Here is a 17,283-nt window from a genome sequence, read left to right on the forward strand (position 1 = left end):
AATAAAAATCTTAACATGTATCATTTGCATGCACTTAACTCTTGGGGAAGCGACACGATGTTGCATGGCAAAACGAGAACTATCGACATTATTTAAAGAAGATTAATAATTAGGTACAATTTAACTTTTGTGTTCCATATCTCTACCACACAAAAAAGAAATTATAAATTTTATTTTATATTTTAGTTTTAAAATAAAAATGTCATGTGACAACATTTTATTGAACTATATTTGACATGCGTATAAATGTATTCAGTGAGCACCCAAATTTTTCTCTTTAAAAAATGTATTTACTACAATATTTTATATTTTGAAATATTAAAATGAACTTGGTCAAATTCGTCTCATTGGAAAAGATAAAAAAGTTCAATTAAAAAGAAAGGAACACTTACAAACGAACAGCCAAAACAACACGAGTACATAATCTTAGTATTAAAAAGATCTTTAATGATCATAAGCATTAAACCCAAAATAAAAGCTTGAAAAACAACTTCTTTTCCTTAAAAAAAAAAAGCAAGAACATAACAAAACAACATTGTCTGTATATTTATTAAACTTTAATTAACCTTCCTGCAGTTCTTCCTAATTTCACCATTGGAGCCAGTGAGAGGACTAATATCCCCCATCCTGACCATGGCAGCAGCAAAATCAGCCAAGAAACGGGCAGGGGCATTTGCGTAATTTCGAACAGTGGAGTCCGTAGATCCGCCATTGAAGAGAACTTGATCAGATTGTAGGAGGCCCTTGTTCTGAAGAAGATTCTTGTAGTAGTTGTTGTCGAATGAATTTGGAGTTTGCAAATCCAAAGGAGCCAAATTGTTGTCTCCGGTTCCCGAGCTATTGGGGCAGTTGCTTTGCCTTGTTCTTGCAAATGAACTCTCAATGTTTGTGCTATTGCTGTATATTCTGCCTCTAAATGTCGTGCACCGCGCTTGCCCGATCGTGTGGCCACCTGACATCAATTATTCAATGTGATCGTCGTTATTAGGCTGATATAACTCCTTGTAACTTTTATTTTAGTTCACTTTAATCTCTATACTTTTAGAACAGTTTATTAGTCTATTCATTTTCAATTTTATTCTATTTGACCTACTAAAATGAAAGTTGAAATTACAGAAGAAAGAGATATGAACCTGAAAGAGCGACCAAGTCGGTGTTAGATAGTCCGAGAGCACTGAATCTAGAGCTGAGTTGGCTTAGGGTTGAAGTTGGCCCGGGGATGTCACTGTTGGCTTGGGATTGGCTTGCAGTTCTTGCGTCTCTTCTTCCCAACTTAACATTCCAGCTCGGCCCTCCTAGCTACAAATGTCGTAGAGGTTAAATTATAAATTTGGTTCGTATATGACATATTTAGCAGAGATCAAATTGAAATTAAGGCCCGACGACTTACGAGAACGACAGAGTCACGAGCAGCAATTGCGAGAATATCAGCACAAGAAACAACGCCAGGACAAGCATTTTCGACAGCAGTTTTAATGTTATCAATAACATCAAAGCCTCTAGCAGAATTTCTGTTAGGGTTTGCATTTTTCTCTCCAGTAAAGCTCGACGTGTCGTCTAACAAAATCGACCCATCGCATCCCTAAATTCCAAAAACAGAGCAGAACAATAGAAAGCAAACAATCATTAAAAAAACCAATCTTTGAAACTCAAAAAGTTAGAATCAGAGCAAAACCAAAAAGGGTTTTTGAAGAAGAATGAGAGAACAGTACATTGACGAAACAATCATGAAAAAACAAGCGAAGAATGGAAGCTCCCATGCGAGCCTCACTGGAGACAGCAGAACGAACAGAGGATTTGACAGTGGACAACAAATTTGGACAAGAAGAAGAGTAAAAACCAGTAGAAAGTTGAGCTGATACATTGCCCAAAAAGAGCAAAAACAAACTCAAAGTCAAAATCAAAACTCCTCCGAATCTTGAATCAGCCATTGCTACAAGAACACACAAGCTCTGTAACAACTTTCCAAGTAGTGTTGATGAAGAAGAAAAACAGAGTATGGGGGCTTTTTATAAAGGGGAAAAAGAAATTCTCGAATCTCCATAGCTTTGGCAGGTGAACCTAACTCGTAGAAATGGAATTGCATGGGGGAGCCAATTTTTTTCTAAAGTTTCAACACTTTGAAAAGTAACAAAAATTAGAAATTAAGAAAGGCAAAAAAAGCAGAGTTTGAATAAACAAAACAGAGTGTGATTTTGATTTGGAAGATGTTTTTGTCAAACAACTCTGCCAATTTTAATATATGGAAATGGTAAAGTCAAAAGGTTGAGGTCCCCATTTATGTATTTGCATGGCAATAATGTTTAAAAACTGCAATGAAACTTCAAAGATGCTGCTGTTGAAAAGTGAAACTGATGCCTAATTATTTTTCTTGAGACTTAAAGTGATTGATATAGTAATTATTAATTAGAAAAGAAGAAAATTGAGCTAGTATAATTCAAGTTTTACTTTTGTATGTAATGCATGCTTTGATTGGGTCATTGAATATTCGATTCTCCTAAATGGGATAATTTCAAATTTAGAGGTTCGTTTATGTTCGACCAAACCATAATTTCTAAGTTGTATTAGTAATTTGAAGAAATTAGTACAAGTAACTTTTTTTTTGAAGTGAGACCGTTTCTGCTTTTATCAATCATATATAATGATCAAAGTATACAAGAATATTGCATGAATGAAATATATTTATGAAGATGCTAAACTGAACAAAACTCAATGATGATCGACGTATACTTCTTTTCTTAAGGTTAGATATTCAAGTTCAAATCACATACCCCACATTTATTGTGTTAAAAAAAGTTGTTCAAGTAAGATATTACGATAAATATGAGAAAAGTAGAGACTAAAAATTGATTATAGAATTAGCTTCATGATCACCTAAATAAGATGTGTAAAATCACATGTATTGTCTCAAACATTCACAAATATGATGGTCTTACTTGAAAGACATATTCTATTGGTTATACAATTGTATCTTTCACATCAAATATTCACAAATGTAAAATAGATATTCATATGAAACAAAGTCATATGAATTTTCTTCGGCAAGATCTCAAACATTTTTTTTTTAAAAAAAAAACCCAATAATAATAATAAATAAATAAATAAGATTTAACTTTATGTTGTTGTAGACAAACATTACACATCATATATCTTTAATAATGCACAAAGTTCTTGCAATTGAACTTCTCAAAATATTAAGGGCATAAAAGTCATTTTTGCAACTCAAAATTCAAATGATTTCTAATTATTAACAAAACAATTTCAAAGACAAATCATGGTTCACAAGCTCCCGATTTTCTATATAAAAACTTCACTTATCATACCAAAATAATCATAATAATAACACACTTGAGAAAATGAAATAATACAAAAGTGTTACTACAGTGTGATTGACTAATTTTATTACAGATAAATTTTAAGCAACATGTTCCGCAACATGTCATGTAAGATGTTGTAACATGTTATATGACGAGTAACAGATTCTATAAGATACTCTTTCCTTATCTGTTAAGTGAATTTCTGCAAATTTTGTGGCTTGCTGTCCTTTTCTCTGCAAAGATGATTTATTCTTTCCTCGAAGATATTCAACTTTAAGGTTAGTCTCCTTATTTGAAAAAGTGTGCATTGTGAGTTTGAGCTTAAGGATCGTCTACGCCTTAACCTTCATGTATTGATTAAATTTGTGTGCGTAAAATATCACATAGAAAATTCAAGATAAGTTTTCTTTCTTTTTTTCCTTTTCCTTTTTCTTTTTTTCTTTTTTTTTTTTTTTAAATTAAAAAGTATTAAGGAAAGCTCAATCAAAGCTTGAAAAAAACTTGCTTAATAAGGTAAGAGGAACTCACACTTAGGAGCACAAGTACGTTGCACTGGGAGGATCTTATACAAAGCTTGAAGACGCGTTATCGTGGAAGTGAAGAGAACTAACTTAGGGAGAGCCAAAATTGCAACTGAAGATGAAACTATACATGAGTCACTGAAGGAGTCTACCAAATAAGTGTCTTTCAGTGTAATTATTAAACTCTTTATATAGTGAAATTTTTTTTCACCGGACACACAATCCTCTAGACGTAGGTGATGTTACACCGAACTAGGTTACCAATTTGTGTGTCTTTATATTTATGTTTGTTTATGTATTGCCCACTTATCACGCATATTGTTTATGACATTGTGCTTGACAACTATATTTTGGGTTTAGACTCGCTATTTTTCCAAAAAAGTTTAAAATTAAGAATATCCAAACATAGACTTTTGCTCTAGAAAACACGAAACTAGAAGGTTTTAAAGCACCCATGTAAAGAATAAGAATTTTCCACACATAATTAACACAACACTAGCGTTTAAAAAAAGGTGATGTGATGGGAAATGGATAAATGGATGAAAAAAAAGAACGCAGCCCACGTAGGTTTTTACTTTTCTGAGCCGAAAAAATAGAAAACAAAGTGAAGGGAAAAACAGGAGGGATTAGGTAATCTAATTATATCATTTTCTAATAATTAAAGCTTAACAACCTGCGGAATAGATTATTACACAATGAGAGAAGATAATTAATTTTCACTACAAAGGGGTCTAACCTTTAATTTGATCTTGAATTTATATCATGTCGTTGACTCTCATATGTATTCCCTTGATGATTAAAGTTAGTAGGTTGAGGCTCATGATTATTGACCAAGTAAATCATTTTCTCATATTTGTGAGTATTCAAAACGAACTTATCCATATCTCGACTAATTTCGCAGAATAACCTATCGACCTTACAATATTTGGATATCAAGGAACCTCGTAATTGACCAAATATAAGGAATTAAATATTTACCATTAATTTTTTTTGAAAAATTATCCACATATAAGGTAAAACCTTCAGAAATAATTTTCTATTATCAATATTAAACATTTCATTATCCTTCCAAAGATAGATTAGGCAGTAGGAGTCAACAATTACGAAATAAATCAAAGGATTTGTGAGGTTTAAATTGATCTCCAGGCAGATACGCACTAGTGCACAAATTATTAAAATGAGACAACTCTGGTCCCTCATTTCATTAGGAAAAAAGAAAATAAAATATAAGGCTAGAAGCTGACCCACCATTTTTCATTTCCATAGCTACAAAGGCTAAATTAATTCCACCATAATCAGTTGACCAACTCAAAAACACAGCCTAATGACTAGATACTTGCTTCAATTAGCCAAACACTCTACACTTTGATCTCCAGTCAAAGTTGTTATTTAAGACTTCTAATCCAGTCCAAAACTCTATTAATCTATACAGCCACAACTTGAATATTTTTTTGCACATGTTACTGTGAGGTTCAAAGCTATGTGATTAGGTATTTTAAATCTCTCGGCCTAACAGCAAAAGAAGACCAAAGAATCACTAAAAGCTGAGAAAATCTCTAGAGTTTAGGGAGAAAACAGCACCTGCATTGAATGACAGAAGTAAGAAAGCCGTTTCTATGAGTGAACATGAACTTTACCAGCTTCACCATACAGACTTTTAACTTGAAGGGTTACATTGCCTACACTTCACAGAACTATACAGAACAACCATCTACTCCGAGTCGGATGATTTAGCCTCCTCTACTGGTAGTTCAAATGCATCTACTTCTGAAAAATATGCTTTCTGCTGTTCGACAAATTCCCGTGGAAGCTCTATGTTGGACTCATCTTGCTCATACATTGTGGCACGCTGCCTCTGCCAAAAGAATAGCTACTCATCATTAGATTAATTTGCTGTGCAATGATTTAAGGCTATTAGCTGCCGCTAACAAATGGGTAGTGGCAAGTGGGAAACAAGAGAAACTTTTAACTGCACGGTTAGTCAATTACCATATCATGGCCATTTGTTAGGTCATCACGTTATAAAAAGTAAAACTCCTAAAACTGAGATAAACTCATAAAATTGAGATGCAGTGATCTTGACAGTTAAGAGTTAAGGCTACTGAATGTTGGGCCTATTTCTGCCGTTTCATTCCAAGTATTTACTATTCTTTATAAAGAACCAAAAATCAGTCTCTAATCAATTAATAATCCCGTAGAAAGTTATAACCAAACCATGACTAAGAGTAACGTTCATACAAAGGTACCAATTAATCACTAATCAGGATCAAAGCTCATTATTGTGGTATACATAAGCACGGATAACATCAGATTTCTGAGAGAAAGGTCAGAGCATATATTTTGCTGACATCAAGAACAAGCATCAAATTAAGGCCTAAAGAATGAAGGAGCAAAGATAGGATACATGTATGCCCAAAATTTAGATTGACAGAAAAAAAATACAGCCAGTACTAAAATTTTCAGACAAACCTTTTTACAAGGAACTGTCTTCGCTTTGGATGGGCTATCATATCCCTCTCTTTTTCTACCTCTGCATATAACAAGCGAATAATTAACATAGAAATGAGTAATAAAAAGCAAAAGAGAAATTAGAAGACAGATTTCTTGTATCCTATCCATTAAATCCATATCTATAGAAAAGACATCGTAGTATTAGTACCATCATCACTAGTGCCCACTATCTTGAATTTAGTTTTCCATCAAATTTTAAAATAATAACAAAAATTGGTCACTATTAAGAAACCAAACAAGAATTCACTTACAAGTTACAAAGATGAAAGCTTCAACATACTAAAGCTTTTCATATCCAGAACAGTCAAACAATAGAGGCTCAACAAATCTATCAACAAAAATAAAACAGAAAGAGTTGACAAATCCTGTCTTGGGTGGCTGCAATTCTTCCTTACTGTAGATAAAGCCAATGTCAAAGTAACACCGGATCAACCCAGACTAGTAATTGTTAAAATAGTCCAAGGCAACACATAAACCAGGATAGATAACTGTTAAATTTTTTTCAAAAAGCAGGACAGGGGAAGGCCAGGTTGATAATTATTGCAGGGAGCGTGCAACTTGCTCCTTTAAAACTTAACAACCATTTGATTCCTAATAGCATTGTAAGATTATGAACCTATGATTAAATCCCTCTGGTTTCACATTAAACCTATCAGAGATTTAAATGTGCAAGGAGATTCTGCCTCAAATAGGGGAAAAGTTCAACGAGATTCATACCTGGTTAGGATTTTCGATGAGGTAGAGAAAATAAATGGTGCAATTGCTATCTCAACACTCTTCCTTTTATTCGTAGGTTGCCTTCGACTGTAGAATGACTGGGGCTCCGAAACACGATCTGTTCCTAACACCAAAGCAAAGCATAATGGCTACTTCAAGCCATGGAAAATTGAAGATAAAAACATCCCAATATCGACATTCAGAAGAATAATCTTCCCCCACGCAGAAATTTCAACACCGCACACAAGAACATAACAGTAAAACAACAAATCTCCTCTACTTAATATTGTTTAACAGTCCCAAAATAGCTTAATCCTTACATCCCAACGTAGTATTTCAAGTCAACTGAATTCCTATATTAAGTAAAAAAGGGAGTAACAGTAACTGAAGCTTAGAGTAGCAGCAATCCAACCAAAAGAATCAAGAACCAAACACCAAAATCACAACACAGCAACGACTACCAGAAAGTACAATTACCTGAACTAGAAGGCAAATCAGCACGCCTTGGAGGAGTGGAGACTTCCGTAGGGAGTCGACTAGAACTAGGTTCTGAAGGAAGAGAATCAGCGCTAGGGTTTGGTTCTACAGGAGAAAAATCAGAGGCAGGTTCTGTAGGAAGAAAATCAGAACTAGGGTTTGAAGCTCGCAAATTAACGGATGTAGATTCAGACGCAAGAACTGGTTGGCTTTTCTTCTCGTTGTTGACAACATCTTTAACTGCAGACTTAATTACACGCTTGCGGGGTTTGATTGAAGCGGAGAAATTGGAAGCCGAGGATTGGGAGGAGAGGATGGTATTTGTACAATCCGCGAGGGGTTTTCGAGCTCTGAGGATTCGTTTCTGGGATTCCATCTCCAGTCCTTCCCATTTCACAGAGAGAGAAGAAAGTATTCCCTAATCTTCATGGATGAAGAATTTGAACGGCTGAAGGTGGCGGTAGCGGTGGCGGTGGCGGGAAAATAGTGTTCAACTTGAAACTTCGACTAGAAGATTTGCGAAAGTGAAAGATGTTCACCGTGAAATGAACTGAACTGAAGCGCCAGAAGTTTGCGCTTGTGGCCTGTGGGGAATCTTCTGGTTGGCGTCCGATGGGCCAACGTTATGGGTCTTAGTGTACGTTTTGGGCTTAATCATTTTGACCTGAGGTCCAAACCTTTGGGGCTCACTTGATCCATATCTCAATGTTTTTGTTGTCAGCCCAACGAAAATACAGATATCAATAAAATATAATATTAAAATAAATAATAAATAAATAAATATGAAAATAAATTAAACAAAATATATAAATAAACAAAATAAAATAAATAACAAAATATGAAATAAGAAATTTCTCTAATTTCTCTACTTTCTCCAATCTTTTTGGAATTTGCTTAATGTGTTTGCCTTCCAAAACCCACCAAATGCCACTATTTAAGGCAATTTGGCAAGTAGGAGGTAGATTACATGAACACTAATAGTGTGTAGTTTTGAGACACATGAAGTCATGGATAAGTGACAAATGGTCAATTGACATTAATAATGGGCATCTACATTACATTTAATTTAACATATTTATAATACTCCATCTTATATGTCCATTATATATGAAAGATGTCTTGTTAAAACCTTACTAGAAAAAAATTCTAGTGAAGGAAAAATAGTATATATTTCATATAATTTGATACTCACAAGAAGTATATTTACTTCCCCTCGTGGAAATATCACTTGAGATCTTTGAGTCATGATGTTCCAATATCATGCACCAGTTTTTCAAAGGTTGTGGTAGGTAATGCTTTTGTAAATAAGTCTGTCAGGTTATCTTTCGAACAATTTTTTTGTACTGTGATATCGTCATCTTATTCAAAATCATGAGTGTAGAAAAACTTCGGTGAAATATGTTTTGTTCTATTTCTTTTAATATATCCTTATTTGATTTGGGATATGCGTGTTGTGTTGTCTTTGTATAATATCATTGGAAGATTTTTACTAGAAGACAAACTACGGTTCCACGAATGTGTTGAGTCATTGATTTTAGCCATACATATTCTCGACTAGCCTCGTGAATTGTAAGAATTTCAACATGATTTGAGGGAGTGGCTGTTATGGTCTGTTTCACCAATCTCCATGATATAGCAGTTCTTCCACATGTGAACAGATAACCTATTTGAGATATAACTTTGTGTGGATCAGATAAATATCCAGAATCTGCATAACCAACTAGATCAAAATTTGATTTATTTGAATAAAACAAACTCATATCGATCGTTCCTTGGAGATAACGAAGTATATGCTTAATTTCATTCCAATGTCTTTTTGTTGGAGAAGAACTATATCTTGTTAATAAATTTACTTAAAATGCAATATCTGGTCTTGTATTATTAGCAAGATACATAAGTGCAAGAATTGCACTAAGATATAGTACTTCAGGACCAAAAGTTCTTTAGTATCGTCTCGAGGTCGAAATATATCTTTCTTCAAATCTAGTGAACGAACTTCCATTGGAATGTTCAATAGATGTTCTTTGTCCATATAGAACTTTTTCAAAAAAAATTCTGTATAAGTTGACTGATGAACAAATATCTCATTTGCTAAATGCTCAATATGTAAGCTAAGGAATTTTTTTTTTTCCCAAGATCTTTCATTTCAAATTCTTTCTTAAGATATTCTATTACCTTGAAAGCTCTTCAAAAGTTCCAATTATATTTAAATCATCAACATATACAATTATAATAGCAAATCTTGACTGTGATTTCTTTATAAAAATATACGGACAAATTGGATTATTTTGATATCCTTCTTTTGACAAATACCCACTTAGATGATTGTACCACATTCGGCCTGATTGTTTCAATCTATATAATGATCTCTGTAACTTTATTAAATACAATTTATGGGAATTTGATTTATATATTTCAAGTACCTTAAATCCTTATGGGACTCTCATATAATTATCATTATCAAGTGATTCATATAAATATGTTGTGGTTACATCCATAAGATGCATGTCCAGATTTTCATACACAGTCAGACAAATTAAATATCTTAGTGTAATTGCATTCACCACTGAAGAATATGCCTCCTTATAATCAATGCCAGGTTTTTGTGAGAAACCTTATGCAACTAGTCTTGCTTTATATCTTGTGATCACATTATTTTCATTTTTTCTCAAAAATATCCATTTGTATCCCACAGTTTGACACCTTCTTGTGTTCGGACCACTGGTCCAAAAACCTGACGTTTTGAAAGTGAGTTTGATTTTGCCTCGATTGTTTCTTTCTACTGAAGCCAATATTTTCTATGTCAATATTATTCAACAGACTTTGGTTGAAAAGTTATAATATCAAGAGCAACATTATACACAAAAATGTTGTCAATAATTGCATGAATTCAGTTCCTTCTTTTTCCTGTCATGACATAGTTTATTGAAATCTCATTATTATCTTTAGGTATTTCACCTTACTCACTAGTCATGTCAAGGATTTCTTCATGGGTATTTACATCCTCAAACAAGTCTTCTTGACTATTAATTATTTTTCTTTTTTTAAGATTTTTATTTTTGGAACCCACTGGTCTACCACGCTTCTGTCGTGCTCCAGACTCATTAGTGACAACTTGTTGTGTTGACATATCAATTTTTGATGAAACATTTGCAGTTGGTATATGTGATATAACTACTTTCTTTGCATCTATAAAAGCATATGGTAACTGTTTTGCTATATTTTATAAATGAATTATTTCCTGAACTTTAAGTTCACATTGATCTATACGGTATCTAAATGAGATAATAATAAGGCATTTCATGTAATTTTTTTTTTCAATTTATTAATTTCTTCCCCTAATGTTATAAAATTTGTCTCACTAAAATGACGATAAGCAAATGGTGCAGTACATACATCATCCATCAGGGTTCAAGATATTTAATAATTGATGGAGAATCATATCTAACATATATTCCTAATCTCCTTTGAGGCCCATCTTAGTATGTTGTGGTGGAGCAATTGGAATATATACTGCACATCTAAAATTCTCAGATGGAAAATATTTGGCTCATGACCATAAGCTAATAGTAATGACAAGTACTTATGATAAGATACTGGCATGATGCATACAAGTGATGTTGCATGCAAAATAGTATGCCCCCATACAGATGTAGGAAGTTTAGCTCTCATAAGCAATGGTTTAGCAATTAACTGCAAACGTTTTATAAACGATTATATAAACCATTCTGTGTATGAACATGAGTTACACAATGTTCAACACTTATCCTAATTGACATACAACAATTATCAAAAGCTTGGGATGTAAATTAACCAGCGTTATCAAGACCAATGTTCTTAATTGTATAATAAGGAAATTAAGTTCTTAACTTAATTATTTGAGCAAGTTATCTTGTAAATGCAAGATTTCAACTTGATAATAAGCACACATGTGACCATCTATTGGATGCGTCTGCTAGTACAATAAAATATCTAAATGGTCCATTTGGTGGGTTAATAGGTCCACATATATCACAATGAATTCGTTCTAAAAATGTAAATGATTTAGTCCCCACTTTAGCTGGTGATGGTCTAATTATAAATTTTTCTTGAGAGCAAGCATCACATGATAATTCATTAGATTCAAGAATCTTCTGGCTTTTCAATGGGTGTCCATTTGAATTCTCAATAATTGATCCTGGATGACCCAATTGGTCATGTCAAATTGTAAATATGTCTGGATTCATGAACTTCAGATTCATTGTTACACATGTTTCAATTACTCGTATATGAGTATAATATAATCCAGAAGATAAAGCAAACAACTTTTTCAGTATACGTCGTTCATATGAAACAGTAAATAGGATATAAAGATACTTCATATTATTCTTTTTATCAGTCTCGATATGATAACCATTGCAACGTATATCTTTAAAACTAAGTAAACTTCTCTTTGATTGACTAGAGAACAATGCATTGTCAATTGTGAATTTTGTTCCTCTAGGCAAAATAATATCTGTTTTTCCAAACCCTTCAATTAGGTTTGCAGAACATGATACTGCATTGACTTTTGCTTCTAGCATTGTGAGTTTGGAAAAATATTTTCTTTTTATAAGTATTGTATGTGTAGTTGCACTGCTGCCAGATGTAGATCTTCTTTACTCATTTTTTAGTCACCCAACATATGAAAATGATCTAGGTTTATTCATTAAAATAAAATAATACAATAAGAAAAACAACATTTGAAATATACAAATGTCAATATCTACTAAGAGAAAAAAAACATGGAGATGAATAAAAAAACAACATTAAGTTTAGATATTTTCAAAGTCAAAGGAAACACTTAATGTTCCATTAATTTTGTCGATTTTCTCTTCAAGAGATTCAAAGAAGTCCATCACATCCAAATTTGTTATATGAGAAGGGTCAAATATGTCATTATCCTGGTATGCCAAATTCATTTCCACATTTTTCTCTTTTTCCTTCAAGAATGATTGATAGAGGTCAACTAAGTATTTTGACGTACGACAAATACTTGACCAATGCTCAGTCATTCCGCATCGAAAGTATTTATTTTCAACACTTTTTGAACTCTTATCTCGTGGAGCTTTTCCTTTGTGAACATCATTTTGTGTGGTTCTTTTGAAATTTGAATGATTAGAACGACCACCATGAAAATAATTATTATTTATTTCTTTGCCATGGTCACGACCTCGACCATGATCATTATTACAATTCAAAACAATCACTTCAGGGAATGTTGTCGGGTCGGGATTCATAATTTTTCATTAATAACTCGTTATTTTTCCGGCCATAAGAAGACATGAAATTAGTTCAGAATATTGTTTAAAACCTTTATCTCGATATTATTGTTGCAAGAGCATATTCGAGACATGAAATGTAGAAGTCTTCTTTAACATATTAGCATTAGTAATTTTCTCTCCGCATTAGGGGTGGACAGTGAAACCGCATAAACTGAACCGATTTGCAAAATCAAACCGAATTATCAACAAAATCGAAAAATTCAGTTTGATGTGGTTCGTTGGGATTTTAAAACTGAATTTAAACGGTTCAATTTGGTTCCAAGTTTGAAAATATATTCTCAAATTGAACCGAACCGTTTTAATATATATATATATATATATATATATATATATATATATATATATATATACACACACACACACGTTTAGGGTTAGGGTTTTAAATGGTTGGAATTTGGAAATTCGATTCAATTGTTGGTCGTTCTTCTCTCTTCAGTCTTCAGACTCTTCACCTTCATCCCTCAGTCTTCACTAGTCACTTATCCCTTCAGTTTTCAGACTCCCTTCATCCCTCAGTTCTCCCTCGACACTCGACACTTGACAGTTCCGATTCCAACTTCCCTGCATCAACATCTTTTCCACCCAGCCCCTCGCCACTCGCCACTCGACAAAAGATTCCACCCAACCCTTCTGCATCAACATCTTTTCCACCTGGCCCCTCGACACTCGACACTCGACAGAAGATTCCACCTAGCCCCTCTGCATCAACATCTTTTCCACCCATTCCCTTGACACTCGACACTCGATAGAAGATTCCACCCAGCCCTTCTACATCAACATGTTTTCCGTTCAGGTTTCTGCTTAAATGCTGCTTATGATTTTACTAGGGGTGTACATAGTCCGGGTTGGGCTGGGTTGGAAGATTTTTGTGGACCAACCTAAAAATTCGGGTTGGCTAATAATGAACCCTATTAGTTCTTTTTTGGAAGGTCAACCCAACCCAAAATTTCCGGGTTGGGCCGGGTTGGGTCACCAGTTCTATTTTTTTATTTTATTTTGTTTTTATTTGACTGTTTTTTCCGTTACTTCCTTAATCATTCTCTTCTCATTCTCTATTGAAAGATTTGATTTTTGTGGATCAATAAACCTTCATATTTAAAAAAAGTGAACTAATTCTAAATATATTATATCAAATCAATTAATAAAAATTTAATAATAAAAAACATATAATCTTTGTGAAATTTTAGCATTTACATTAAAATACAACCACCATAAATTCAATATAAACTTCAAAAGAAACTTTCTCAAATAATTCAATTCAAATGTTCAAGTTCAAAATCTCTACTCAAAGACACAAAGTTCAATAATAATCATTCCAAGTTCAATAAAAAGTCCAAGTTTAATAATAACTATTGGTTTGTTACATAAAATTCCAAATCATTCAAAAGCACCATGAACATGAAGAATGACTTGAATGACTTGAGTGAGTTTTCTTCTTCATCTTTGATTCTTTGGTCTCTTCACTTCTCAATTCCTGAAAAAATTACAAATACATTAAACCAATAGGATCATTTATAAGTAATAATAGTATTTGATCTTATGGTAGTGAAACTTACCACTAAAATCATCATTATGCTCCAAATTCATTTCCTTATTTCAAAACAACAGAGAGGAGGATGGACTCTCTACAAAACAAATCATGCAAAATTAAATATATTAATTATGAGCATTAAACAGGTTAGATATATATAATAAAAAATTTATTTAATTACCTGATTCAATATTTTCCCAAGTCTGTAACTTTTCAAGTTGTGGATGGAGATCTAGTAACACTGAGCTGCCACGAATCCAATTTTGTGTACATATCAAGGCCTCCACTGTTTTTGGAGCCAAAGAACTTCGAAAGGAATGAAGAATCCTCCCTACTGTACTAAATGCAGATTTGGAAGCGACTGTAGATATCGGAACTGCCAAAATATCTCGAACAATTTTTGATAAAATGGGATATTTGTAGCCATTCATCTTCCACCAATACAATATCTCAAAATCATCTTTATCTTCTATGACCTTGTCAGACAAATAAGAAGACAAATCATTCTCCACTTCCAAAGAACTTTCTTTTTCTCTCAACCTCTTAAAAGTTATCCATGGATCATCTATATCTTCGTCCACCCCATGATCATCTTCATTTATATTGACAGTTTTTTTATTGTTGAGAATCATTGGTACTATGACTACCTCGAAGTGAAGTGTTATGTGATTTGTAAAAGTCATATAGACGATACAAATATAATTTCACACTCTCAACCATATCCTTAACCACATCACTGTAACATTGGAAAGACAATAATTCAAATACTTTAACTTGTACCGAGGATCAATGACCATAGCCAGAAACATCAATTTATTCATTTTTTCAAGTGAACCCCAAAACTTATCAAACTTGGTCTTCATATTCATAGCCATCATACTTAGAACAGAGTTGGTATTGTTGCTCCATTTGTTTAAAGCAATTTGAATTTTATTAATTTTCTTATAACCAACATTAGAAGTCACATATGAATATCCACTTATCATTGTGGTGGTATCATAAAACCTCTTTAAAAACTTAATAAACACACCTACAGTCAACCAATCAAATGCACTTGGGGGCCCAATCTTTTATTTCCACGATCTTCCTCAAAGTAATCAACAAAATCTGAGTCTTCTTTCTCCTCTTCTAAAGTTCTAAAAGCTTTCTCAAATTTAATTACATGTTCAAGCATTAAATAAGTAGAATTCCACCTAGTTGCCACATCTAAACAAACAAGAGCCTTACACTGAATTTTTTCTTGTTTCATGCAAGCTTTAAACTTTTCCATTCTCCTAGGTGATGATCGAACATATCTCACAACATTACGAACACTAGCAATAGAATCATGCATATCTTTCAGTCCATCATTCACAATAAGATTAATAATGTGGGCACAACACCTCACGTGTAATAGTTCTCCATCTAAAACAACCGATTTCCAACTTTTAAGTCTTCTCTTAACATAAGAAATAGCCACATCATTAGAACTTTCATTATCAACGGTGATGGAATTTTTTTTTTCAATCCCTCATTCCAACAAACAACTCTCAATCATCTTCCCAATAGTCTCCCCCTTATGATTAGCAACTTGAGAAAAGCTTAAAATCTTCTTAAGAAAAACCCATTCAGAATCAATAAAATATGCAGTGATGACCATGTAGTTCACATTTTGTAGCGAAGTCCATGTGTCGGTAGTAAGACAAACTCTTTGAGAGCTTTTAACTAGAAATGATTTCAACTTTTTTTTCTCCTCAAGATAAAGTTAATATACATCTCTAGCGATTGTGACTCTCGATGGAACATCAAACTTAGGACAGAAACACTACAAAAGTGTCTAAAACCCTCTGTCTCAACAAATTTGAACGATAACTCATTCATAATTATCATCTTAGCGCATGCTAGTCTACACGCTTGTTGGCTAAACAATGTCGTCACAAAGTTACTAGCATTGACTCTTTTCCATCATTTGAAGGTACGAGAGTTAGGGTGGTTTGTCCTTTTTCTTCTTCTTTATATGGATACTTTTTACATTGATTTCTTAAGTGCTTACTAGTTCCACAAGTATTACTATCACATGCGTAATCTTTACCATAATAGTTACACTTGCACCTAGCTCCATCATGACCACTTGCTTCCATTTTTGTGAAATGATCCCACATAGATGAGGTTGGTTTATTAGGTCTCTTTCGATTAGACTTGGGAGGTTGAGGTGGTATATTTGTAGGAGTTTGGCTAACATTAGGAGGGGGAGGAGGAGGATGAGGAGGCATTTCATTATTACCGGTTCCACTTGCATTACCACTACTGCCGTTCATCTATAAAATAAATGAAACTAGTAAATAACTAATTACACCTACCTATACAATTGAAAAAAACAAACAAACACTATCTAACTGTATAAAGATTAACTCATAACAAACAAACACTATCTAGCTTCTCAATAAACGGTATATGTACACACTATACAATAAAGATTAAATTAATTTACTCACGGGGAAGTTTGAAAATGGTGATTCAGCAGTGTCTGATTCCATGTCCGTTGTGACGACTTTGAAGAATCTATCTAACTGTTCTCAAGACACTACGAGATTGAACAAAAATGAATGTATTAATAATCCCACTTATAGAACAATATCAGTAAATAGTAGAAATTCCACTTATAGAACAATATCGGTAAATAGTAGAAATTGAAGAAAGCCATTCAACCAAATTGTTCTATATGTTATCAACCAAACATATATATTATCTATTTACTTTATTGAAGAAAATAGAGTCTCTATGTTATCTACTTGCTTTATTGAAGAAAATACCCCTAATGATGAGTCGTTTGTGAAGCTTGGAGCAGTAGCCGAGGCGGAGACTGGATCTGACGAGACGGAGACAGTCTGAGGGGAGCAGACGACTCGATCGATAGTCGATGGCGA

At 33.4% G+C, this 17,283-nt stretch overlaps 2 protein-coding genes across 5 annotated transcripts; both read right to left on the bottom strand.

The window, feature by feature from the left end:
* Positions 1 to 344: 344 nt before the first annotated feature.
* On the bottom strand, positions 345 to 2,209 carry LOC120076346 (peroxidase P7-like). Its single transcript, XM_039030154.2, has 4 exons — positions 1,713 to 2,209; positions 1,391 to 1,582; positions 1,134 to 1,299; positions 345 to 952 (listed from the first exon to the last, which is right to left on the bottom strand). The coding sequence occupies exons 1-4, from the start codon at positions 1,929 to 1,931 to the stop codon at positions 558 to 560; spliced, it is 972 nt and encodes a 323-aa protein (XP_038886082.1). The 5' UTR covers positions 1,932 to 2,209; the 3' UTR covers positions 345 to 557.
* A 3,191-nt stretch (positions 2,210 to 5,400) lies between these two features.
* Positions 5,401 to 8,165, bottom strand: LOC120075210 (sororin-like protein). 4 transcript variants are annotated; one of them, XM_039028419.2, is made up of 4 exons: positions 7,544 to 8,165; positions 7,067 to 7,190; positions 6,308 to 6,368; positions 5,401 to 5,708 (listed from the first exon to the last, which is right to left on the bottom strand). In XM_039028419.2, exons 1-4 carry the CDS (start codon positions 7,917 to 7,919, stop codon positions 5,550 to 5,552), a joined length of 720 nt encoding a protein of 239 aa, XP_038884347.2. In that variant the 5' UTR covers positions 7,920 to 8,165; the 3' UTR covers positions 5,401 to 5,549. The 4 variants fall into 4 exon arrangements, with proteins under 4 accessions (XP_038884347.2, XP_090168688.1, XP_038884349.2 ...); XM_090312562.1 differs by having other exon boundaries at positions 5,401 to 5,693; positions 7,067 to 7,184; positions 7,544 to 8,147; XM_039028421.2 differs by having other exon boundaries at positions 5,401 to 5,693; positions 7,544 to 8,147.
* Between the last annotated feature and the right edge of the window lie 9,118 nt (positions 8,166 to 17,283).

This window comes from Benincasa hispida, chromosome 4, assembly GCF_027475165.1.
Source record: "Benincasa hispida cultivar pf3 chromosome 4, pf3_genome.v1.1, whole genome shotgun sequence".
Taxonomy (NCBI): domain Eukaryota; kingdom Viridiplantae; phylum Streptophyta; class Magnoliopsida; order Cucurbitales; family Cucurbitaceae; genus Benincasa; species Benincasa hispida.